Below are 26,680 nucleotides of genomic sequence, written 5' to 3' on the forward strand. Positions count from 1 at the left end.
TTAACAGCCTGCTGCAGCCGAGACAGTATGACATGAACGGATCAATCAACAGCACCATGTACTTTACATTGACCCTGATTTCCCTGTTCATAATGTTGTTGCTTGTTGACGTTTCGTCTCACTTAGTTTTTTATTAGTCAGGATATCACTGCACCAACCAGCGTAATTACTGCGATCTGCTTACTCAGCATATGTTTTGTTTACATATGGTGAGATGATCACACAGGCTGTAAACACAGACATATTTTGCCTTTTATTCAAACCAGGGGTCCAAAATGTGACCATACATTGTTGGGGACTTTATTTGAAGGTAAAGCAAAAGTGAGCGCATGTTTAGATCTGTGTGAGTCTACAGCAGTATTTATAGCAGGCTGGGGTTGAAACACAAAGTCGGTCTGTTGGCAGCAGATTTTCATTTCCATGTTTGCAGACTTTTATTCCTTCAAATAAGTTTAGTCAGCGTGGAGTTTTTTTTTGCAATCGCTCTCCCACTCACCAGACTGTTCTGACGTCTGCTATGTGGGGTCTACGTAGCCACATCTCAGAGCTAATATTGCCAATGGAAATTATGGCCTGATCTAGAAAAACATGAGCCAAGCTATGATAAACTGCAACTATCCGTTTAATACAAAACAATCAGGAGAATACATCATGGTTCTTTGTTGTGACGCCGCTGTGTTTCAATAAAAATCAACATGTTGAGAAGAGAATGTACACACACATGCACGCACGCAGACACACACTCTTGCACCAAAAAGGGAAAATGACTCCCCCTGTGCTTGGCCAAGTCAATCAGTGGATTTGGAAAATTTGGTGTATTTACAGTTTCAAGTCTGGGATTGCTCAGTTCATACCTGCTTTGCTGGATAAAAGAGGAGGTGTGTCTCATTTCACCTGGTTTTCTACCTGAGTGTTTCCTCCAATCATAACGATCTGTACATTTGACAACTGTCCGCTGGCATCCAGCTGCAGCCCTTGAACCCCCTCAGTCTGCCCTTCCTGTATTTGGCACTGCGTCCCCACCCCCTCCCCAGCCAACGTCACCTCCATCGCACTTTGGACAATCATGGACGCGTCGTCCCTGCCCTGCTCCCCAGTCAGCTGTAGCTCCATCACACCCACCGCTTGCTCCACCGGAGCTGGGTTGATCTCGATGACCGTTTGCTCCTGGCCTGTGTCCACCTCCCCCTGCATCATCTCCTGCTGCACCAGCATGGTTCCGTCTATCATCTGGCCTTCTATGGGCACCACCTCTGTGCTGCCGCCCTGCTGGCTCAGGTGCACCAGCTCTAATGGGCTCACCATGGAGCCCAGCTGGCAGGAGTCCTGCATAGAGGTGGTACCCACCAGTGTGAGGCCGGAGGATGGATGCAGGGTGATGGTGTCTGCCTTTCCGTCTCCGGTAACCATGTAGCGGGTGAAGAACTGTGAGCCAGCGGGAAGCAGCGTAACCGTTTTAGAGGACTGGCCTAGGGTGGCGATAGGTAGGCCTGCCATGGTGAAGGGCTGACCCATAGAGGACAGAGAGAGGGGTGAGAGAATGGTGAACTGTTGAGGCTGCAGGGTGGCCTGCTGGTTAATGGGGGACGCCAGGAGGGTGGTTGAGGAGACGGGCCTCTGCAGACGAGGCCGTTTGGTCTGGCGCTTGGTGGGAGTTTTGTTCTTGGCAGGCTGCGGGCAGGAGAGAAGAGCTCGGACCTGCTGCTGCTTCCTCTGTTCCTCCAGCTGCACCTCCAGGTCTACACAGAGCAAACAACACAGTATGGAAAATTAAGGCTGAGTAACAAAAACTAATGAACAAATTTTTCACAGTCATTTTCATGACAACATTCTAAATAATGATTAGATTTTGTGTCCCGATTGATTTATGTGAGATCAATATTAAGCAGGGGTGGTTGGCCTGCCTCATCAAGGCAACAACACTGACGACTCAGTAAACATGTCAGTAACCCCTGACTGCAGCAGGACGCCATCCAAAACATTTCCTCATCATCTTCACTGTGTTTTTTCGTTGTTTTACGAGACTTTTCAGGTCACAGCCGACCACAATGATGCATCATCATCACATTTTATATGAATATTCTGCAGGAATTAGGATATTGGGACTAGTCTTTCTCTCAAAACATCTCCTAGTCCACTGGCACATAGCACCAGATGATGTTTGCATTTGTAAATATTTCATTGCTACATTTTCCACAGATTTGATATAGTATGAATTCTACATCAAAAACATCACGGTTAAAACTAGCCATTTCAAAATTATTGTGCATTTTCTCACTTTTGCAATAAGTACGCTTAAAATACTACACCATGCCTAAAGATACCAATAGCTACTTGAATTGTGCAGATGATGACCTCATAATCATCAGAGTGATCTGGTATTGACTTGATTAAGCATCACCGTGTAAACCTCAGTGTCAGTGTGGAACTGTATTCTCCTGCAGAACATCCCGAGATAGAATTTCTTTCCCCTTTCAGCCAATTGCCTGTTATTCCATCCCCATGGATATGTTATATAATATATATGTATACATCATGAATGCATAACATTGTTGTTTCCCTTCCCATATAAAACGAACTAGCTGTTTTTTGCAGAATAACATACGATTGAATAAACTGATTGTAAAACCTAGCAGAGGTCATCTGATTGGCTATTCCTTAGCTGGTCTTACATGTGATCACTTGACAGTTGCTCTTCAAAGTCACATTTTCTCTTGATGATGTTGGATTAAGTAAAAAAAAAGCCATGAACATAACACATTACACATTTCATAATTTCAATGAACTACTTGTGGTAATTGACAAGCAGGTTTGTTTGTTGTTTCAGGACGGTTTAGGGTTACTTTGAATGAATGACTGTAGTTTAACATCAACACATTGGATCAGGGAAGAACAGGAAAACACTAATGTCAAAAGGGATGTGTTTATAGAAGTACCTGTCAAGATATGACCTGAAATTTACCCCGGGCTGCATTTTGCTGTAGTTATTATTAGAGCATGACCACTGTGGATTTGTGGGGGCTGATGCTGATACTTCTCTGAAAGGCTCATAGTGGCTGTTGAAGTTTTGGAGTCACATATAAATTGGCTGGTTATATTTTTCAGATTAAAAGTCTGACAACGATTTTGCTGAACGTACATAGAACGTTCAACACAGGAAAAAACAGTGGCCAGTAAGGAATGGCATAAGCAGACACACTCAGAGATCCTTGTTTCCGTTGTGTACTCACTGCTGAGTGTGCTGAGGACCTCCTCCTGGATGGGATCCGTCTGCTGCCTCCTCTTGTCCAGGATCGTCTTTACTGAGTCGAGCAGGCCGAACACTTGGGCCAGGTTACTGAGCACAGCCACCTCTACCAGACAGGAATCTGGGATCAGTGCGGCAATCAATCAAAGGGTCACTTGGTCAGTCAGAAAGGAGGAACAAATTCAGCCAAGGTATACAATCAATTATTAATATTCAGTGGTAGCCACCTATACGTTTTTAATGTTGTTTTTTTCCTCCTTCAACTTGCAGCAGCAGCTGAATTTGTTCTTTCTTTCCATTTGTTTGTGCACGAGCCCAGCGTTCTGCGCATGCTGTTATTATAATGCAGTTCTCAGCGTACATCAGCATGATTTTGTACCTGTGTCCTGTAAGGCAACCAGATCCCTGAGCTGCTGCACGCCGTTCAGCATCTCCAGCAGCTCAGTGCTGATGTTGGTCACCACTTCACCCAGCAAACCCACGTCGGCAATACCCTTCCAGAAGTTCAGTGTGTCCTCTGTGGGTAGACAGTTGCTTTGTGTTTATTTTTATTTGAATTCCACCACAGGTTATGTTATAATGAGATTCGTGAACTCTTCTGACCTGAGATCTCGTTGGATTCCTTCTTGTCCACAGACTCCAGTGAGCTCCAGTCCAACTTCCCACATAGAGCTTCAGGTCTGTCCTCACCCACTGTCCCGCCATTACCCAGAACCACCTGAGCTGCAATTTATATAGAAGAGCACACATGATGTGACACGAATAAACATAAGAACTGACTCTCCAGGTGTGTGCCGGTGTAACCAGTGGGATATGTCTGTGGTTTGTCTGTATGAACTATTAATGATGAAGGTCTGAGTACTGAAGAGCTACTGTGATGGACAGTGGGCACGCCTGCCTCAAAGACTCAAATGGTGCAAAGGAAGTATTTACAACTGGGAGGGTCAGAAGTCCAAACACAGGTGGTTGTTGCTACATAAAAACTTGCAGCATACTTTTGGCCACAGCTAACTTTGACTTTAACATAAAGACAGTGAAAGGTTCATCTCAATCAGGCTGTGGAAACTGATTTTAATACTATAGCAGAATCAATGAGAAATAGTTGTTTCCTGTGGGGCAAAACTAAGTTTGGATTTCCTGCATTTCTAGCTGTTTTCCAATTCAGGGGTCACCTCCTTTGGAGGATGCTGTCAAAAACCGCCTGCTTTGTGGGACACGTAGACCAAGCAGGCCTATCCAATATGAGACGTCCGGTCTACAGAGGATTTCCATGATCAGCGATACCAACTTGCCCCTCTCTTAGTAAAGTTGTAACCCTCCTTAGTTTTTTACCATATTTATCATGAGCGGTTCGGTTGAGTTGAAGCCTGATATTTAACCTTTAGATTTCTCTTCACTACTCGGTGCCTATACTTTGAAAAACAATTGGTTGACCAAGGGGGTGTGGCCAGGGGGGTAGAGCGGGCGTTCTCCAACATAAATGTTGCCGGTTCATACCCCACTCTTCCCCATCTGCATGCCGAAGTGTCCTTGGCAAGATACTGAACCCCTAAATGGCCCCTCATAAATGTTGAGTGTAATAAAAATGTAAGTCGCTTTGGACAAAATGACATGTAATGTAATGTAATAAGAATCATAAAAGTATAGAGCAAAGCTAAGCCTCTGTGCAATCACAGCCTGTACAGCTTATCTCTTACTATACACTTACTATTCACAGTAAACTGTCAAATGTTAACAATACGGTTAAGAGTGGGTGAAAATAAAATTTAAAAACACATTGCCTCCAGCCACTGGGTGCCGCAGTTGTTGAAGTGCATAATACATAAAACTGTTAAATGGTTGATGGAGGAAAATCTGAATAACAGATATCCTGCTGGTTGATAGATTGTGTTAAATCGTGGTATGTTCTCACCTTGAGAGGATGTGGGCATGCCAAGTCCAGTGCCATCCGGAGGAAACCGTGTGTTGTTGATGAGAAGGTCAAACTTGGTGCTGCGGCACGTGTTGGTGCACAGCGTGCTGTGCTGGTAGAAGTCCAGCTGACCTGAATCCATCATTTTTCTGGAGAGCAGAAACTAAAAATGTTATCAGACCGTAATACAACAGAGAAACGATTTGTTTGATTTGAGGCAACACTCACTCGTTCTGTATTCACAACATGTGGATATATTTAAAAATATTATTTGTTACAAGCAGAGGCTTCTCATTGTTTTAATACACATGCCTTTTCTAGTCTGTGCTGCCAGTATACTGCGTGAAGTGAACTGATTCCTGCAGGACTTTTCCACACTAACAATTTACACAGTGAGATGAAGATAAACACATACAGTTCAAGCATCCCAGATAGGAGCCATATTCTGGTGTCAAATGCATGTTGTTTGGAACGTCGGTCATGAGGTGAAAATATCACTAAACACACCAACAAATCGATAGTGTCGGATCATGTAATCGTGATTGTTCCGGTCTTTAACCCTGATGTCCTGGCTGTGCGTGTCTCAAAATGTGAGTAGCAGATGAACTACGTGCCCACATGTTTAAATACATGCCTCAAACTCTAAAGCAAATCAACAAACACAAAATAAACCTCGGTCCTGTTCAAGTCCTAATAACTTCTGATTAACTTCACTGTTTTTTGTTAAAGTATAAAAAGAGCGCAGGTAAGGAGAGTGGAGGGAGCACACTCAGACAGGAGACTCTGACACGATAAAAGGCGACCGGACCTTGAATGTGTCCTGAAGCAGCGGTTGGACATGACTTAAATATGAACGTGGCAGAAAACATGAATCGATTAAGTTCTGTCTCTGCATCGATGTAGTCGTCCCCGTCCGAATCACGATGCTTCGAAAAAACTATTAATTTCTAGATCTCTTTCGATGTCCGACTCGATAATCAAAAGCTGTATACACTATCCATTACACGTGGATCAACATTAGCATTCATTTGGATGTGGATCAACATTAGCATTCATTTGGATATGGATACAACCCACTCCTGTGAAAAAATATATTCTTGCTGCTAAATGCTGAGTTCAGCTCATTGCAAACTCATCTGTGCCTGTTATGTCAGCAGCAATACATCAGTAAAAGCCTGAGTGCAGACTGTGTTGTTGTCTGATTATAACGTATGATCAAAACAACCAGCACTAAGGATATTGAAACGTGGCCTTTGGTGCAAGTCTCCTGACCTGAGCATGACTCCACCCATCCTGATGGCTCTCTTCCAGTCTTTCAGAGTGGCTTTTCCAGAGATGTGCACAAACTGCTTGGGGCTGATCAGCTGGTCTTCGTACTAGTGGAGAGAGTGTTGGTTAGGTCACATTGATGAGATCAAATACAGGACTTTAAACATGAATATCATTACTGTTGTTGTTTTAAAATCACATGCAGGTTTTTTTCCAATACCATTATGCCCAGAGAGTCGTTAATGTTATTCTATGTTGAGGTGATGCTGTGTGTGAAACAGATACTATGTGTTGCTGCTTTAAATGCTTTTTAACATATTAATGATCACAGAGTTTGGATAGAGAAACAATGTTTTTTACAATTCAAGATCAGATCATACAGACATTAGGAAACCAGTATCCTTGTACTGTACCGTATTACTCTACCGCATGTCATCCCCCCTCACACGTTAACAGTAAACACCAACAGATATCTCAAATTATTAGGAGCTGAACAGTACTGAAGTTTACTTTGTTTGCAGTTTATGAGACATAGAAAAAAAATTTGCGGACAGTCCACCTTCTACACAAGAGACAAGACAATGCATGCACAGCTAGGACATCAGGGTTAAAGTTGCTGGAATTAATCTGTATTCAGGATTCGACACCATCAGTCAATAACTAAATAAATGTGATTGTTTTTGTAAGCGACAGAGACGAGCAGACACTCGCACTCCTGCAGACAGAAGAGAAGTTCTTCCCAAAGATTATGACGCAACGTGTTTTTTTTTATCTTCTTCTGAATAATTAATACTAAATAGAGTGTACTTGAATTTACAGCAGTGTTAAACAATAATTTCTAATGATGTAATACATTTACTTTACTTATATGAGAGGGGACAGAAAGTCAACGGAGGGATTAGTCATTTAAAATGATTTATTCATTTAAATCTTAAATTTTGTAGCTAGCGAGAGTAAGGTTCGATTATACTGACTAAAGCTGTACTTCTACTGTCACTTTGAAAAAAAACACAAAATACATATTATGTTGTGTTAATATTCTGTATAATTTTCGTTAGATTACTACTGTAAGCATGCAGTTGTGATGCCAGTTTACATCTTCTTCTGTTGGTACTAGCAGCACAATAAATATCTGCATTTTCTTTTGATCCACCATTTGTTGCACTGAGCACAGGTTCAATTAGACCAGTTATTCAATGACACTCATTAATATCCCGTAAAATAGTCATTTATTTTCTTAAACAGCAAATACAACATAAATCATTCAACCCATTCATCTATTTTCATTTCCAAAACGTACAAGGACACCAGAAGCTTTTCAAGTTTACAGTGATGTCAAAGAAATGGGTGCAGTTATTCTGGGACACATGTCAGCAGTATAAATAGTCTGTAAATGGTCTGTAATTAGAAGCACTTTTCCAGTCGTGATGATCACTGAAAACGCTTGTTTCCTGCTGAGTGACTACATTCAGACACCTCTCTCAAAATACTAATAATAAAACCCTGCTGCAGGTGCCTCTTTTTCGAGTGAAAACCATAAAGAATGAACCAACCTTCACGCATTTCACGTTGATTCCTGGACACACAAATTTCTTCAAGAGCAGCATGGCTTTGCAGTCGCCGCAGGTTATGGCACAGCCGATTTCCACCTCATCTCCCTCCGTTTGTTCTGGAAGAATGAAAAGATGCAAGACTTTCAAACGTGAGGAGCTGGTGTAATCTGCAAAACCAATGAATCACTCAATAAATCCCTTTGTCCAAACAACAATCTCTCACCTGGAGGTGCTTCAACAGCCATGACAGCTGCATCTGTTTCAGCAGATTCATCGCTGAAAAGACAACAGTTCAGATTTTAACATGTTGTCTAGGTAGCACAGACAGGGCTGTTTATCTACGTTATATCTAGGCATAGTCGTGCTCTTTGCCTGTTAGTGGCTCATCTCATCATTGTGAGATGGGGCATCTGTCAACATTTTCCTTGATTTTCACAGAGAGTAATTCAAGGATCTTGTTCAAATAGATCAGGGGCGTTTAGGGGACTTAGGGGACAGTGTGTTCATAAGGAGACTGTTGGGCCTTCCTTTGGAGGTGTGTGCTCTACTGAGTACAGCTCTAGTTGTTTAATTAGTTTACCCCTTGCTTCAGTACATACCCAGTGGGGATGGGTTGGAGCTGGAGGATGACCTGAGTCTTATTAGGGTCGTCGGGGTCACCCTCCTCCTCAGCTTTTAGCATTACCACCTCCCCCATGGACACTGCGACCTCCTCGGTGGTCGCCATCATGCTCACAACAGACTTGAGAGATGGGCCGCTTTCACAGAACAGCTGTCCAGGAGTTTATTCATCTGAAGGAGGAGAGATAGAAAAAAAACACACAAAATGAAGTATGATATTTTAAATCACATGATTAAGAAGCATAAAAAACGGTTTAGGTAAAGTTGCTTTAAAGTTAAAAATAAAACTAATAAGGTTCAATTTAGATCCTATGTGGTTTGGGAAATGGTCTGTATTTATATATCACTTTTCTAGTCTTAAAGACCATTCTCACACACACACACACACACACACACATTCATAAAGAGCATCTATGGTCAGCAATTTTTCCAGTGAGGGGCAATTCGGGGTTCAAGGACACTTCGGCGTGCAGATGGAAAAAACTGGGATTGAGCCGCAGACCTTCTGGTTAGACGACAACCACTCTACCCATCAGCCACAGCCGGAAACAGGAGACACATCACTGACACGGTTTTCAGCACAATGGGGTACATATTCACATATGAAGAACGAAGCAGGACATTCTCCGCTCAGACACATTCACATCCGGAGAGTTAAGGGTAATGGGTGATGCTGGGCAGCTGCATGACGTACTGTATTAGATCCACGGCAGAGACTTCTACATGCACGGCACTGCTTTTTCATCCGGAAAATATTTGTATTCTTGTTGTTTTTTTCATTTTGGTGTCCGTTGTGCATTACACACATCATCAACATACACACTCCCTGACTGTGAATCCTGCGGATGTTCTCCTGCTGCGTTCTCACAAGAGCTCACTTGGACATTCTCCAGAGTTTATACTAAGGGGCTGGCAGTAGAAACTCTGGAGAAAGTCTGCAGGCCCTGAATCTGCCATTTGCATTCTCAAATTCAAGATGATGTAAAAACAACGAAGAGAAAGAAAAAAATAAATCTATCTAAAATGCAAAGGCACAGTTTAAATAATTTGTTAAGTACAATAAGAGATTAAATAAAGTATAATCAGAATGTATTTATTGCAGATTCAGAATCAATTCTGCAATAAATAATAATAGTGGTAAAGAGATTCGAAGAGGTAAAGGGAATAAAAAATACCCAATCTGTATGTATGTATATGTATATATATAAAGTATAATATATTTTTGTTAAATGACTGTTACTGTTGTATACACTCACACGTTAAACTTTACAATCATCAATACAACAGTAACAGTCATTTAACAAAAATATATTATACTTTAGAAATATTTGTATACACCTAGACTTTCTGTATGTTTGTGAGCCAATGAGAAATGTGAGAAATATTTCTTGCTTAATTTAAATTATTTACAATTAACGGTGGAGTTCCCATTAATCACAGGCGGTAGAATGAAACCAGCCCTGTTCGGTCTGGTTAGCTGTGTGTTGCTGGTCTAACACTGCCTCTTATTCATGAAGAAAACACAACATGAACATGGAGGTTAACGCTGACACCACAGTGCGAGGCGGCAGGAGGAGGATGCTAGCAAACCCGGGGCTTAGCTTCTCCCTGCACACAGGGACACTTGTATAGAATAAAGTGTGTGAATGGCGGTGGGCAGCGGGCTGCTTCTAGCTGCTGGGATTCGCACACAGCTCCACTCGGCGGTGGCCATTACAGCCGACGCAAGGGCGTAACTCGATGCGCGGGAATGTGCAGCTCTACGCCACAGCAAACTGCCCGAGACGGGGAAAGCTTTGCGTTTCCCGTGTGGCGGTTACGTGCCGCCCGTCTATGAACCGTACGTCCCTTCGTAACTCTGCATTTTAACTCTCCGCTCCCCCTCAAAATGACGTCTCCCTGTGCGGCGGCACGTACGGCAAACAACGGCGCGGCGACGGCGCTGCTCCTCCATTCTGTGCGAGGCTGCCTCGCCGAGCCCCTCCGCCGCACGGCCGAGTCCCGCCGCCGGAACCCGTCGCCGGTGTCGTAGGAGCGGCCGCGTTTAACCTGCGCGTGCATTTAAAAGCCCGTGAAGCAGAATTAGCTCGTTCTTACCGTTAAATGCAGACAAACACATCCCCAGAAAGTGCAGAGACGCGGCGCATGCGCACTCCGCTCATGCAGCCTGACTTCCTGCTGCACAGCGCTCGACTTATTTCCACGCTCCCGTGAACACGATGTTGATAAAACTCACACATTTCGCACCGAAATCCAGGAGCATCACCGATTTCAGCGCGATCCGAGTGTGTTTAAAACGTGGAGACCGATTATAATCTAACACGCGTAGTTCGATGAGTTGTATCTTATGTACAGCTGTCTCTCGGTCGGGTTTGTTCCTATCTGTCTGATCAGGGATGGAAAACATGTCAACAGACCGTTAGACAGTTCGATAGATACTCAGACAGACAGATAGATAGATACTCAAACAGACAGACTGATCATATGATCCCAAACTTGGAATATTCCTGTGTTACAGAAGCCTGGTATCAGGAAAAAGCCATACAAATTAAAGAATATATATATATATATATATATGTACTTGTGTATTTATTATATCAATGAAAAATTACTCTTCTAAAAAGGTGTTTACATAAAGTCTTAAAAATAAGGCTTTATAAAGTCCCATTTCTCCCTTATTCAATTCCCCCTGGTTCCTGAGATATGCTCCTGAGCCTCTGATACAGGTCCGATGGATCTTCCTCCTTCAGAGTCTGTAGCTTTTAGAGAGAGATTATTTCCTGCATATCACATAGTTTCAGCCCTGGACTGATGGCCTCTATGAATACTTCCATGACATCTCATTCAATGTGTCCTCTGTCCACTGCATTAGGTTGGTCGATGACATTTTCTGTCCACTCACACCAATTAGTCCACTAATAGGGAACTCTCTACGATTGGTCACTTCAGGCCCTTTGGCTGGCTTGGGGACTGGAGACGTTCATTCACAATAGGGTTAGATATGTGCAGTTTTCCACTATTGCTGCTTTCAGACAATCCGAATCTCTGATGGAGATCTATGTGTGAACGCAAATGTCCAAGTGAGAGCCTCAGGAGTTCCTGCGATTCTCCGACTGACGACTAGTATGAGGTCTGCAGAAGTCGATGTGAGAACAGCAGAAACCAGCTCTGTGCCAGTGAAAAAGCGTTGTCATTAACGTATATGACACCAACAAAGTTGTCAAGAGTTTGCTGTGATAACAGTGGTGACGATGTGTTAATGTGTTAATAATATCATGTGTCCTCCTGAGCCACAGTAACATTGTGTATGTGTGTGTTGACAAATATCTTTGTGGGGACCATTTTGAGCCCTTACAAAGTGAGGACATTTGGGGAAAGTGAGGACATTCTGACTCACTATTGATGGGCTGTTTCAGGATTAACACTTTTCTTTAGGGTTGGGGTTAGAAATAGGTTGAGGTTTGCGTTAGGGCAGGGTGTCCAAACTTTTTATCCTGAGGGCCACATACAGAAAAAATGTGAAGGTCTGGGCCACTCACAGGGGTGAGTTGGGTGTCTAAACTGAGAAGTACAATACAATGGGCCAGAGTCCATAACATTACAATTCATTTAACTGATGCTTTACAAATTCTTTAAAAATAGAGCAAAACTACAAAGATCTATAAGTAAGTGCCATTTAATTGCTACTAAATTGTTAGTTTAAAAAAATATATATAGTTATTTTTTTTATTTTTTTTGAGGCGGGCCAATTTAAAATGGATGTCGGGCCGCAGATGGCCCGCGGGCCGTAGTTTGGACACCCCTGCGTTAGGGTAAGGGTTAGTCATTTAGTTGTGATTGTTGAGGTTAGGGTAAGGGGCTAAGAAATGCCTTATGTCAATGAGTGTCCACACAACTTTAAAGAGACAAATGTGTGTATGTGTGAGTCTCTTAGCCTTACCTGTAGTCAAATAGACAGACGTGCATAAATTGCATTCAAAGCAATTTGTTTGCATAACACATTTCATACTGAGGGTAAATTCAAAGTGAAGTCAATCTGACAAAGCAGAGGGATGTGGCGTCACCACATTAATGACAGTAGGTCTGGCAGTACCAGTGCTGTAGTGCTGCTAGAAGAACTTGCACACATGCAACAAGAAACTCAATCTGTGGGATATGTAGTTTGAGTCTTTTCTAAATCTATCATATCATCATAATCCTAGTGCTTATTCTGCAGATGAACTGAGTAACTCCCGTCCCCTTTTCAGACAAGAGAAAAAAACGATAAGCTTATTTGTGAATGGCTCTCAGGAAAGAATGTAGCTATGAGAACCGTCTACTTTCAAAAAGTCATAATTCCAACACTACTGTGTCATATCATTACATTACATTACATTTCATTTAGCTGACGCTTTTATCCAAAGCGACTTACACTAAGTGCATTCAACCATGAGGGTACTAAACAACAAGAGTCACGAAAGTACTATTTCTTCAAAAAAGCGCTATAAGCAAGTGCCATTTAAGTGCTACTAAATTGTTAGTTTTATCATTTTAATCAAGGTATAGTAGGAAGAGGTGTGTTTTTAGTTTGCAAACAGTCGTGATATCATCTTCCTAGAAGTGGATATCAGAAATTTAGGTTAGGTTACTATATTCAGAGATGGGCAGTCATTCTATTACTTTTATTTGAAATATGTATTTCAATTACTTTTGAGTATTTTGTAATTTGTATTTGATAGGGCCGATAAAAAATCTAACCTAATTTGTTACAAAATACTTCATAGTGGATACATTTTGCATTTAAAATACTTTCTCCACGAATCAAAAAATAGTTCATGAGTTCAGTCTTCAGATCTTCAAGTTCAACAGATTGTCTGTCAAGGTAAATACTTTACTATTTATAAACATGGTGATGGTTATAATATCAAGCTAGCAATCAGAATCCAATTTATTTTATTTAAAAGGCATATTATGAAAGTATTCTTAGTTGTATTAATTAATATATTTTACAGTTGGCCAGGTGGACAACATGTCTCAGCAAGATGATGTTCAAGAATGTTATTACATTTTCTGGCACCAGTATATTGTATTATATTGTAAAAACATTTATTTAAGGGGTGTTATGTATCAAAATACATTTGTATGTATATGTGCCCATCTCTGACTATATTTGTACCCTTAGGTGGATTTGTGCATCCATCCAATAACATTTCAAAATTCATTCTGACAGAAGAAAAGACCAGAAAAACCCTGACTAAAAGGAATAAAAGACTTTGCTATCAATAGTGAATTGGATGAGAACAAATGTAAAATAGACTGTATGGCTGCAAATACATATTTTACCAACACAGACTTAAATATTGATAACTTCTTTAACATTGAACAGTGATGTTTGAGGCGCCAGGACAAACAATCACCAGCAGCCCCGTGTAGCAAGAATTGTGCTTCCAAAATCTCTTGATATAGATTCCGCAAGAGACGAGACACTCGCCCCATCTCCTGTGCCAAACATAGCAGAAGCCCTTTTTAACAGAGTACCTGAACACAGTGCCGTCTCTCTATGGGCAACATGCTCCTCAGTTAGAGGCTCGTCATCTGCTGCCTATTTTAAATTCACATGTTTAGACTGGTGCTTCATACAGTTTGAATGTAAGTCTACAAATATGATCCCAAATGTGTTAATTTTAATTTATAATAGGATATTTGAGAACAACTGTATGTTAAGCTTTATTTTTGTCCATATCTTACTTTATTTGTACCCTTAGGTAGATTTGTGCATCCATCCAATCACATTTCAAAATTACACTTCGACAGAAGAAAAGAGCAGAAAAACCCTGACAAAATGGGATAAAAGAATTTGCTATCAATAGTAAATTGGATAAGGACAAATGTAAAAATCATAGACTGTATGGCATTTACAAGAACTGACTTAAAGATTGACATCTTCTTTAACCTTGAACACTGATTTATGGGGCGCCAGGACAAACGATCACCAGCAGCCCCGTGTATCAAAAATTGTGCTTCCGAAATCTCTTGATATAGATTCCGCAAGAGACGAGACACTCGCCACATCTTCTGTGCCAAACATAGCAGAAGCCCTTTTTAACAGAGTACCTGAACACAGTGCCGTCTCTCTATGGGCAACATGCTCCTCAGTTAGAGGCTCGTCATCTGCTGCCTATTTTAAATTCACATGTTTAGACTGGTGCTTCATACAGTTTGAATGTAAGTCTACAAATATGATCCCAAATGTGTTAATTTTAATTTATACTATGATATTTGAGAACAACTATATGTTAAGCTTTATTTTTGTCCATATCTTACTTTATTTGTACCCTTAGGTAGATTTTTGCATCCATCCAATCACATTTCAAAATTACACTTTGACAGAAGAAAAGAGCAGAAAAACCCTGACAAAATGGGATAAAAGAATTTGCTATCAATAGTAAATTGGATAGGGAATGTAAAAATCATAGACTGTATGGCATTTACAAGAACTGACTTAAAGATTGCCATCTTCTTTAACGTTGAACAGTGATTTATGGGGCGCCAGGACAAACGATCACCAGCAGCCCCGTGTATCAAAAATTGTGCTTCCGAAATCTCTTGATATAGATTCCGCAAGAGACGAGACACTCGCCACATCTCCTGTGCCAAACATAGCAGAAGCCCTTTTTAACAGGGTACCTGAACATAGCACCGTCTGTCCGTGGGCAACATGCTCTTCAGTCAGAGGCTCGTCATTTACTGCTTATTTTAAATTCACACGTTTTCTCTGGTTCTTCATACAGTTTGAATGTAAGTCTACATATATGATCCCAACTGTATTAATTTTAATTTAGATTATTGAAAATTGAGAACAACTGTCTGTGCGGCTTTCACAACCCAATTGCATGATGGGTAAAATGGGCGGAGTTTATAAATTACTGCTGCGTTCAGGCCATGTGGGCAGGAACCAGAAAAACAACTCTCTTTTGACCGACTGCAAACATTTCTGAGAATTGCCTGATACATAAAGGACATGATTACGTGAGCATTATAAACTACATTGTGTTTATAATCTGTATATTAGAGAATCCTTTTTCCCGAAATAATGTGTGTAAGATAAGAGAATCCTTTGAGTTTTACTATTTGGATATTTGCCGAGTTACAGATGGAAGGGGACAGTGAAATACACATGAAGTACTAAGTAATTATGAGTAATATGAACAAAGTAACAGTTTTGAACAGTGTAACAGTATTGCACTTATATGATCATTGCACAGTTTAATTATTTGGAAGTGAAATATATAAGGTCCATTTGGTCTATTAAGAGGTGTTGATATAAAATTATTATTATTTTAATTTTTTTCAGAAACAGGAAACAAAAATTCAAATGAATGGGTAAAATGTATTTTTTGGAGGACATGAGTCACTTTCACCAATAAAACAGTTTCAACTTACAGGACATCCACTCTAGAGCTCCCAGCTAATACTGTGTACTCTTTTTTCCCTCTGGACCTGATTGTCGCAATTTCTCACCCCTAGTTATTTAATCAAACCTGAACTTATCTAACGTTGTTTGGATAAAAGGTGGCAGAATAGACTTATCTTACTCTTTGTAATTACATGGCCTTTTCTAATTCTTTATCTTGACCACAATACATAAGCAAATAATAATAAATCTAGGTCATGGTGACCCTCCTTCCATCTGTCAGGAGAGGGCGCCAAACCTCGTAAAAAGAAAAAGAAAAAGGATACAGACAAGGCCAAACATCACTTATTGGGCATCCATTTATTGTTTTTTAACCAATCAATAAAATCACATCAAATAAATGAATCTCTTATACATAATATATAAAATAAATAACATTTATTCAGTAAAGCTGTGAAATGTGAGCAATGGGCTCGGGTGCTGTATAGTTATGTACCATGTACCATCCTGTGGGCCTTCCGGCTGCTGAAGTTCTGTGGTACAGACACCCTATCAGCGGGGTGGTTTGATTCCAGTGGATAACGTAAAAAATCATTAAAGGGACAGTTCAATATTTTGGGGGAAATTACACTCTCTGTGAGTGAGATGAGAAGATCAGTAGCGGAAAAAATCATCTTGCCATCAAAAAGAACAGGAAAAGGCATATTTCAAGAAAAGTTTAAATGCTCCCCTTTAGCTTTCAGTAAGAGAGTACTGTGAAAGTGGACGGAAAATATTAGTAATTGTACATTTACAAATGTTGTATAAATATTTAATCCTTGTTGGGTACTGAGGCTCCCACTACTGGTTGATGGGAATTAAGCAAATTGTGTTTGCAGAGTGGACTTTTAAATCTAACCATGTCGCTGTCTTCAGTCTGATCACTGAGTGCTGCAGGAATGGGAATCATGCTCATCGGAGAATAGTTTGCTGAGTCTCAACATACAAATGTAAACAATATCATACAATGTAACCCTGTTTACATGAGAGAGCAAAGTGAGGAAGGTAGTTGTAGTATTAAACACAGTCAGACTGGCTGTTACATGGAGATTTTAGACAGACGAGTCCTCAGCTTCTCCGTGAACACAAGATATTAACGTCTGATTGTCAAACAAACAAAGAAACATGTATCACATATGGTTACATTGTATTTAAACCTGACTATAACATGACAACAGAGAATACAGCGTGGATCTGTACAGAAAAGTTAAATCAAATAAAGGGATGGTGCAAATATTTTACAATACATTCCTTAATGAAAACTAGGCGGCAACCAACGAGTGGTCATACATGTACTCTGTCCCCCAACACAACATTTATTAACTCAAGACAAAAACATAAGCTTGATCACATGAACGCAAAGTACGAACAGAATGCATAATCTCTTGCTGGTTGCAGTGTGTTTGTGGACAGGTGTTTTCACAAGATGCCGGTGAAAGGTGATTAAAGTGTGTGAGGAGAGGTGAGTGCCCAGGCCAAGTAGACTGTGGTCTATTGTCGGCTCGTAAACACCAGCTTAATGATGCAGTAAAGAGACTCTAGAGACTTGAGAGCGTACACCATCGTCTGTGTTAAAGGAAGTTATTGCTGTCATGTGCACGATTAAATCGTGTATAGACATGCTCTCATCAGCAAGTTGACCGTCAAAGGAATCGGAGATTTTGAGATTAAAGTCATGTTACAAGAATAAAGTCATAATCTCCTGTGTGGAATGTGGACCACGTTAAGTTATACTCTAGTATAGGTTTCGCAAATAATGAAATACTTTCAACATCAGCACCAGGTTATCATAAGTATCCAGACTTTAAAAAGATAGGCTAAGAATCCATGTGTCTTTCTTTTTCATAAAATTGTACAACTTTTTTCTAATTACACTTAGAGTTTAGTATTCCCGAATAATATTTTGACTTTATTCCTGCAATATTAGGTGTACTAATTGAAATAATATGACCTCATTGTCGAAAAAACAATGAGGTCAAATATGGCCTGAATGCTTCTTCATCCATTACTTGCTTATCAAAATAATTTCAGGAACGTAAACAGCACTTTTCCACATTTGTATTTGTGATGATGTGATGGATGATTTTGTCACATTTCCATGATTGAGAACAAACATTTTGATAACAAGCTTAGCATAGAGGCTGAAGCAGGGGGAACTGCTCCCAGCAGAAGCTAGACAAATATACACCTTCAGACAGTTCTAAGGTAACACATCATCTCAGTTGTTTAATATGGACCCAAGCAGATTCATAAAAATCTATATATTTTAGAAACAGTTGCATTTCTTTAGATATTTATTGATGCCGGTGTAGTTTTTCTATGTCTTTTCAGGCACAATTTACCACACATGGCAACTGTCACTGCGGCTAACTATTCTAATGGCTGGAGACAGCTAGGCTTGCTGTTTACCCCTATTTCAAGCTAAGCTACGCTAATGGTTCAAGATTCTTACCTCACACACAGACATGAGGCAACACATCAACTTCTCGGTTACCTCTCAGAGAGAATTTTGATGAGCGTCATTCTGAAAATGTTGAGCTATTATGTGAAGGCCCTGATGACAAGTGAGAGGGGCAACAACATGTGACAAAGGTCCCTTGCTAAATGCCATACCAGGAGCCATGATTCTGCATATTTGCTGCATGGCTCAACCCCCAGACATTATTAGCTTCGGCAGTTTGTCATTATTTTCTTTGACATGGAGATGAGACATTTCTCTAGACTTGAACCCACATTTCCTGCTCTCTGACAAACTCTGGAACACAACATAACGGGAGCAACACATCCATCCACCGATTTAATGAGTTCATCACCACCTCAGGCCTGAATGAGCTCAGAATAAAAGAAGTGGTTGTTTGTTGAAGCTACAAACGACAGTTGGTGAAATGAAAACTCCTTTTGGTTCTTAATCAAACACGTCTTCACTTATACTGATGACACATTAAAAGGTCTGCGAGATCACTTATTTGGATGTTGATGTCTTGCTGCTGTTGATGCTATAATACAAATACCTAAATAGGACCATCTATCCTAATTACAATGACCTATCTTTATGTGTACAACTTAACTAGAAATAATCTCTATTATTCTTTACAAAACATTACTCCAGTATTCACAGAATGATCCCAATTTTAGGTCAATTTGGCGTGAGTGCACGTACAGCTTACATGAGCGGGGGGAGCACATTGATGTCATATGGTGACACTTATTGTTAGAGTTCACTGTGTCTGTTCACGATATTAAATAAATAGCTTTTAGTGACCTTTCAGCTTTCATCTCCACAGATTTCACTATTATTTACAATATTACAGACACATAGGATTGCAGGCAAAGCGTTGCACAGACTTTGACAGGTAGAAACCAAACACTTGTGCCGCATGAAGGTGGAGTGATGCCCGACCATAGTATCGTCAGTATGCTCAGTAGAACATTATCTCCAGTGCTATGAAAAGGAGTATTGACTACACCCTCAGCCCAAACACCTGATCACCTCTACACGCTTTCTCTGTTTTTTGGCCTAAAAGGGTGAAACAGCTTGGTTTGGGCTACACCATATGAATTTAGACACAAAACTTGTTTATAGAATACACGCCAGGATGTTCACTGACCCCCCCCTCTGTCTGAAAAGAATCTCAGTCGTCCCACATACAGAGAGGGCATGAAGCACAAGGGTAGGAAGTGATGGATGATGGTTATCATGGGGTGCTGAGCCTCGATGGACCGCTGTGAGGCGAGGGCGAGCTCCGGGTGTGACAGTACAGTGTTTGGACACACAGAGATCTCAGTCAGCAGTGGCAGCCCTTTTCAGCGGACGCCCTGGCCAGTTCCTCTTCTTCATCGGCCGGGTAGAGGACCTTAGCGGTGAGGCCGCTCTTCACACCATCCCATCCATCGCGGGTGACGATCTCACCCATCTTCATCAGCTCGTAGATGTCTCTGGTCAGCAGCTCAAAGGCCCGGTCCACGTTGCTGTTGCACTTGGCCGAGGTCTCCACGTAGCGGATGCCTAGGGCGCCCGCCAGCTGCTCTGCCTCGTCCCGGCTCACCTTGCGGTCCTTGTTGAGGTCACTCTTGTGGCCGATGAGGATGTAGACCATGTGGTGAGGTAGGATGTGCTCACTCACCTCCTTGTGCCACTCCCTCACATGCTCAAAGGTTTTGCGATTGGTGAGATCGAAAACCAGCAGCCCACCCACAGAGTTGCGGTAATATGAAGTCGTAATGGACCTGTCGGCAAGACAGACACGTTATTAGGTGAAAGCAAAATCATCTCTGAAAACAATTGAAATCTTGGCTATGTCACTTCGAAATGTTGTATAATATTGATGAGCATCCTCCATTACAAGTTCCATAATAAACAAACTCTGATTGTTGGCGACTCGGTTCTGAGAAACGTCAGGTTAGCGACACCAGCGACTATAGTTAATTGTATCCCAGGGGCCAGAGCCGGCGACGTCGAATCTATACTTAAGTTAATGGCTAAAACTAAAAACGGTAAATACAATAAAATCGTAATTCACGTCGGCAGCAGCGACTCCCGGCTTCATATGTCGGAGGTCACTAAATTGAATGTTGAGTCGGTGTGTGCGTTTGCTAAAACGATGTCGGACAAAGTAGTTTTCTCTGGCCCGCTCCCTAATACAACAGGTGATGACATGTTTAGCCGCATGTTGTCTTTTAACCGCTGGCTGTCGAGGTGGTGTCCTGTAAACGGCGTGGGCTTTATAGATAATTGGCTAACTTTTTTGAGAAAACCTGGTCTTGTTAGGAGAGACGGCGTTCATCCCACTTGGGATGGAGCAGCTCTCTTATCTAGGAATATTACTAAGTCTATAACATGACAACCCATAGTTGGGACCAGGAAGCAGAGCTGCAGTGCTAAACACTTCTCTGCGCTCCCTCTGGATCAGTCACAAAACCCCATAGAGATTGTGTCTGTTCACCGTCCGATTAAATTATTGAAATTAAACAATAACAGAGCGATAACTCCACACAAAAATTTAATACAAATTAAAACAACCTCTGAAACAATACAGGAAACCCAGACTTTTAGATGTGGTCTTTTAAACATTAGATCACTGGAAAAAAAGGCTCTTTTAGTTAATGAAATAGTCTCCGATTACAACATAGATTTATTGTCCCTCACTGAGACGTGGCTGCATCCTGATGATTATGTCAGTCTAAATGAATCTACTCCCCCAAGTCATATCAATTCACAGGTTCCTAGAGAAATTGGGCGAGGAGGTGGAGTTGCTGCTATTTTTAACTCCAGTCTATCAATTAATCCTAAACCTAAACTCAGCTACAAATCATTTGAATGTCTGGTTCTTAGTCTTCCACGCCAATCCAGGAAACACCAACAGCCAATCATATTTGCCGTAGTTTACCGTGCTCCCAGGGCTTATACTGAATTTTTAAAGGAATTCCCTGAGTTTTTATCAAACTTAGTCCTAAAGACAGATAAAATTATTATTGTTGGTGACTTTAATATTCATGTTGATAATAATAAAGATTGCCTTAGCGTAGCATTTATTTCAATACTAGACTCTATTGGTTTCAGTCAGTGTGTGCACAAACCTACTCATTGTGGTAACCACACACTTGACCTTGTATTATCGTACGGTGTCGCAATTGAAAATTTAACAGTACTTCCGCACAATCCAGTTCTATCAGAACATAATTTAATAACCTTTGATTTTTCAATAACTGAATATATGCCACTAATAAACGATTCATTTTCTAGATGTCTACCTGATAGTGCTGAAGCTAAATTTAAGGAAATAATCCCAATTACATTTAAACCCGTATTAGCAGTAGATATAAACAACAAATTCTTTAAAACCCTGAGCTCCATTGAGATCGACCACCTCGTCGATAGCTCTGCAGACTCATTATGATTAACATTAGACTCAATAGCGCCTCTAAAAAAGAAAAATGTCAAACATAGTAAATTAGCTCCGTGGTATAATTCCCAGACAAATGAGTTAAAACAATTATCAAGAAAACTAGAAAGGAAGTGGCGCTCCAGCAACAATGTTGAAAACCTCATAGACTGGAAGAATAGTGTTAAAGAATTTAAAAAGGCTCTCCACAAAGCAAGAGCCGCCTACTATTCAAAACTAATAGAAGAGAATAAAAACAACCCCAGGTTTCTCTTCAGCACTGTAGCCAGGCTGACAGAGTCACACCTCCACCGAACCTAGTTTCTCCCGATCCCTAAATAGCAATATCTTTATGACCTTTTTTAATGATAGAATTCAAACTATTAGAAATAAAATCAACCATCTCCTGCCCTCAATTGGCACTAATACCCTCCCAACAACAGAGATCTCAGAAACGGCTGAGAATCCTACCCATTACTTAGACAGCCTCTCTCTGATCACCCGTGATCAGTTTACCAAATTAATCTCAGGTTCTAAACCAACAACCTGTATCTTAGATCCCATTCCTACCAAATTACTTAAAGAAATTCTGCCCCTAATTGATAGTTCGTTACTTAACATTATCAATCTGTCATTATCATCAGGTTATGTACCACAGTCTTTTAAAATAGCTGTCATCAAACCCCTACTCAAAAAACCCACCCTAGACCCAGAGGTTTTAGCCAATTACAGACCAATATCTAATCTCCCCTTCATGTCTAAAATCTTAGAAAAAGTTGTTGCCAATCAGCTGTGTGAGTTTCTCCAGGAAAATAATATATATGAAGACTTTCAATCGGGGTTTAGAGCCAATCACAGTACAGAGACAGCCTTGGCAAAAGTCACTAATGACCTTCTAATAGCCTCAGATCAGGGACTTGTGTCTGTCCTCGTTATGTTAGATCTCAGTGCAGCATTCGACACAATTGACCATCAAATTTTATTACAAAGACTCAAACAGTTAATTAACATTAATGGAACCGCCCTTAACTGGTTTAAATCGTATTTTTCTGATCGCTCCCAATTTGTGCAAATTAATGATGAGTCATCTGTGCGCACCAAAGTTAACCATGGTGTTCCACAGGGCTCTGTGCTAGGCCCAATTTTATTCTCATTATATATGCTTCCACTAGGAAACATTATCAGGACACACTCGGTAAATTTCCACTGCTATGCGGATGACAACCAGTTATATTTGTCAATAAAACCTGAACAAAGTAATCAATTAACTAAACTTCGAACATGTCTCAAGGACATAAAAACCTGGATGACCCACAATTTTCTCTTATTAAACTCAGACAAAACAGAGGTTATAATACTTGGCCCCAAACACCTTAGAGACGCATTATCTAATGATATAGCTGCGCTAGACGACATTGCCCTTGCTTCCAATGAAACAGTCAGGAACTTGGGAGTGATCTTCGATCCTGATTTATCCTTTAATAGTCACTTAAAACAAATTTCTAGGACCACTTTTTTCCCACTTGCGTAATATTTCAAAAATTAGACATGTCCTTTCAAAAAAAGATGCAGAAAAACTAGTCCACGCCTTTGTTACATCGAGACTGGACTATTGTAATTCATTATTATCAGGCTCCAGCAGGAAGTCGTTAAAGACTCTACAGCTTGTCCAAAATGCCGCTGCACGTGTCCTGCCGAGAACAAAGAGAAGAGAGCACATTTCTCCAATATTAGCATCGCTACACTGGCTTCCAGTTAAATCTAGAATAGAATTTAAAATTCTCCTCCTCACCTTCAAGGCCCTTAATAATATAGCGCCTTTATACCTTAAAGAGCTGTTAATACCTTATAAACCCACTAGAGCACTCCGCTCCCAGAATTCAAGCCTACTTGTCGTCCCTAAATTCTCTAAAAGTAGAGTAGGAGCCAGAGCTTTTAGCCATCAAGCCCCTCGGCTGTGGAATAATCTACCACTTTCAGTTCGGGAGGCAGTCACCATCTGTTCGTTTAAAAGTAGGCTCAAAACCTTCCTTTTTGATAAAGCTTATAGTTAGAGCTAATTAGTGCGCCAGAACGTTACTTGTTCTATTTTATGACACATGACACACGGAGCTTCTCTTTCCAGCTTCTCCTTCCTCTTCTCCATCCATATCCCCCTTCCCCGGAATCCCTTTGCTTTATCACCCGCAGATCCAGGGCCTCAGTGGCCGCACCATGGATTGCGGTTAGTGAATCGCGCACCGGGGGTCGCAGTGTTGGATCCAGTGTGGCGGATTCTGAGTCATGTGGGCTGATCATGGTGCTGGTGGCGGACCCTGTGTCGCGTTGGCATTGGGCACGGGCGGTGGACCAGGACCGCGGTGGTTGCTTGTGATGGGTCCTGGTGGGCGGCGGTGGACGGTGACTGAGGACTGGAGTGGCGTCTGGTCTGGATGGTGGATCGTGGTCTAGATGGTTGCTGAGCATGGACTGTGCTTGCAGCGGGACTGCTTGGCATGTCATGTTGGGGTTGTCCTTCGGGATGTCTACCCTCATCAAATGCTGCTAGAGACTTTGATTATTGATGATTTTCTCCTGCACGTGGCATCTATTGCACTTCTGTCCGTCCTGGGAGAGGGATCCCTCACATGTGGCTCTCCCTGAGGTTTCTACGTATTTTTACCCTGTTAAAAGGGTTTTTAGTAGTTTTTCCTTACTCTTGCTGAGGGTTAAGGACAGAGGATGTCACACCCTGTTAAAGCCCTATGAGATGAATTGTAATTTGTGAATATGGGCTATACAAACAAAATTTGATTGATTGATTGATAATGGGTTTTATGATTTTTGGACCAGTCTCAAGTCGGTCAACAGCATTCAAAGGCTCAACTCAGCTCCTGTTGAAGTGCAACTTAAGTTTTGAGTCTGTCCAGATAAAGTCACATGTTCAATAGCCACTTCTGTCATCTGAGGTGTTACTGCAGATGACAGCATACAGGGAATATCATGTTAATATTTCCATTTGTTATAATCATTTTTATTGTTCCAGGATCATTGGTCTAGGGAGTTGGGTCCAATCCGGGACCAAATCAACATTTCAGATCTGGGGCATCTATTTTAATGCCTCTAACCACAAATAGTGCAGCTTTATTTGGTTTTTCCCAGAGCTCCCATAACTTACAAGTCACCCAATGCTGTACCCCAATACAGAGGGGCATGTGTCTGTTTCCATTCAAAAGAGATGCACCATATATGGGCGATATGGGCAATAGGTTAATCAAGAACAATAATTCACATCTATAGTAGATTTGAATTGCCCTGGTGGGTGTAAAACTGCCATTCCATTAGTGATGTTAATCAAATACTACAAACCAGACTGTAAAGGATCTTTGGGTCCCTCAAAAGAGTCTTGGACTATTGGGCAGCTGGGGCTGGAAAACATGGCCACACATGTCTTATTCATACACTGATTATCTAATCATCAGTTTATTTCACAAGCACTTCTCACAGTCAGACCTGTTGAAACAGAAGTGAAAGACTGGAGAGTGGTGAAGCCTTTAGGAAAACACCCTCAGAAGCCCCGGTTTCAAAAGAGGAAACAGATCTGAGAACTGAGGCTGCTGCTCCAGACAGAAGTGCTTTACAGGAAATTATCCGTGACAGCAGAGACACATGAAACACAACAAGCAACAGGGCGGATGAATGCAATAAGAAAAAAAAAACAGATGAGGATACAGAGCTGTCATCTTGGTGTTGCCCTGGAGACTGTGGCACTGTACCAGGGAATCAAACTGGGGCCTAGATGCGAGGAGGATGCCCATCATCCGTGAATGCATGCAGTGATGCGACTCGATTTTCACAGGACATCAGAAGATCCAGGCCTTTATAATCTCCTGACCCTTCTCACCAATGCCCACATTACATCACAATGTTAAACTGAACGGCCTTTATTTCAAATACAGGGCTTCGTGTTTAAAAAAATAAAAATACGACAGCAAACCAAGGCCTGTCCATTATAGAGGATAGTCGTCGTCCATATATTTCAAATCACGATTGTTTAATCAAATCTGGATTTCCCCCTCAAACCCCACTCGGTCCTACCTGAACCGCTCCTGACCAGCCGTGTCCCAGAGCTGCAGCTTTATCTTCACCCCGGGCTCGATGTCCATCGAGCGGGCGTAGAAATCTACCCCGACCGTGGGATCCGCCACATCGCTGTAGATGCCGTCCGAAAAGCGCTTCAGCAGCGACGACTTGCCCACGGTGGAGTCCCCGAGCAGGATGATTCTGAACTGGTATTGCCACAAAATATCCATGGCATGACGAGCGGGGACTGAACCAGCGGAGAGTCTCGGTGTGTGTGTGGGTGTTGAACAAAGCCCTGAGCGCTGTGTTTACATGAAGCCCCGGCTACTGCTGCCGATGCGGCTCCCGTTGCTGCTGCTGCTGCTGCCGCCGCCTTCTGCTCGGGAGGAGACGCGGGGCACGGCCGGTCATGTGACGGGTTTACCTACGATCCACCACCGTAAACCTGCTGCAGCCATGAATCAGGCGATTGTGTGTTTTAATGAACAGGGTCTGAGATTAGCTGGATTTTGTAGTCATGGGAAATGCAGGTGTTCGTTGTTGCACACAGGGAAACCCTTTGTGTGGATTGTGCAGCACGTGCAGTCTGTGGAATATTAACACGATCAAAGCAACGGAGCACAAACGTCACATGGCTCACTTTATTGTTATTTAATGGAAACTACACGAGGTGGAGGTTGGTGCTGTCCGTGGTTCTGAAGA

At 41.6% G+C, this 26,680-nt stretch overlaps 2 protein-coding genes and 3 non-coding genes across 6 annotated transcripts; all 5 read right to left on the reverse strand.

The window, feature by feature from the left end:
• Positions 1-606: 606 nt before the first annotated feature.
• gmeb1 (glucocorticoid modulatory element binding protein 1) lies at positions 607-10,985 on the reverse strand. Of its 2 annotated transcripts, none has more exons than XM_062410380.1 (10): positions 10,700-10,985; positions 8,581-8,773; positions 8,205-8,257; positions 7,982-8,097; positions 6,432-6,535; positions 5,160-5,308; positions 3,851-3,970; positions 3,627-3,764; positions 3,231-3,353; positions 607-1,739 (listed from the first exon to the last, which is right to left on the reverse strand). In XM_062410380.1, exons 2-10 carry the CDS (start codon positions 8,709-8,711, stop codon positions 886-888), a joined length of 1,788 nt encoding a protein of 595 aa, XP_062266364.1. In that variant the 5' UTR covers positions 8,712-8,773; positions 10,700-10,985; the 3' UTR covers positions 607-885. The 2 variants fall into 2 exon arrangements, with proteins under 2 accessions (XP_062266364.1, XP_062266363.1); XM_062410379.1 differs by having other exon boundaries at positions 3,231-3,368.
• Positions 10,986-13,974: 2,989 nt separating this feature from the next.
• Positions 13,975-14,109, reverse strand: LOC133973028 (U11 spliceosomal RNA). The gene has a single exon (XR_009924517.1). It is a non-coding gene; the product is annotated as a U11 spliceosomal RNA (small nuclear RNA).
• Positions 14,110-14,550: 441 nt separating this feature from the next.
• Positions 14,551-14,685, reverse strand: LOC133973027 (U11 spliceosomal RNA). Its single transcript, XR_009924516.1, has one exon. It is a non-coding gene; the product is annotated as a U11 spliceosomal RNA (small nuclear RNA).
• A 438-nt stretch (positions 14,686-15,123) lies between these two features.
• LOC133973026 (U11 spliceosomal RNA) lies at positions 15,124-15,258 on the reverse strand. Its single transcript, XR_009924515.1, has one exon. It is a non-coding gene; the product is annotated as a U11 spliceosomal RNA (small nuclear RNA).
• A 1,092-nt stretch (positions 15,259-16,350) lies between these two features.
• On the reverse strand, positions 16,351-26,379 carry rab42a (RAB42, member RAS oncogene family a). Its single transcript, XM_062410494.1, has 2 exons — positions 25,994-26,379; positions 16,351-20,261 (listed from the first exon to the last, which is right to left on the reverse strand). Exons 1-2 carry the CDS (start codon positions 26,206-26,208, stop codon positions 19,820-19,822), a joined length of 657 nt encoding a protein of 218 aa, XP_062266478.1. The 5' UTR covers positions 26,209-26,379; the 3' UTR covers positions 16,351-19,819.
• Between the last annotated feature and the right edge of the window lie 301 nt (positions 26,380-26,680).

Source organism: Platichthys flesus, chromosome 17, assembly GCF_949316205.1.
Source record: "Platichthys flesus chromosome 17, fPlaFle2.1, whole genome shotgun sequence".
Lineage (NCBI taxonomy): Eukaryota > Metazoa > Chordata > Actinopteri > Pleuronectiformes > Pleuronectidae > Platichthys > Platichthys flesus.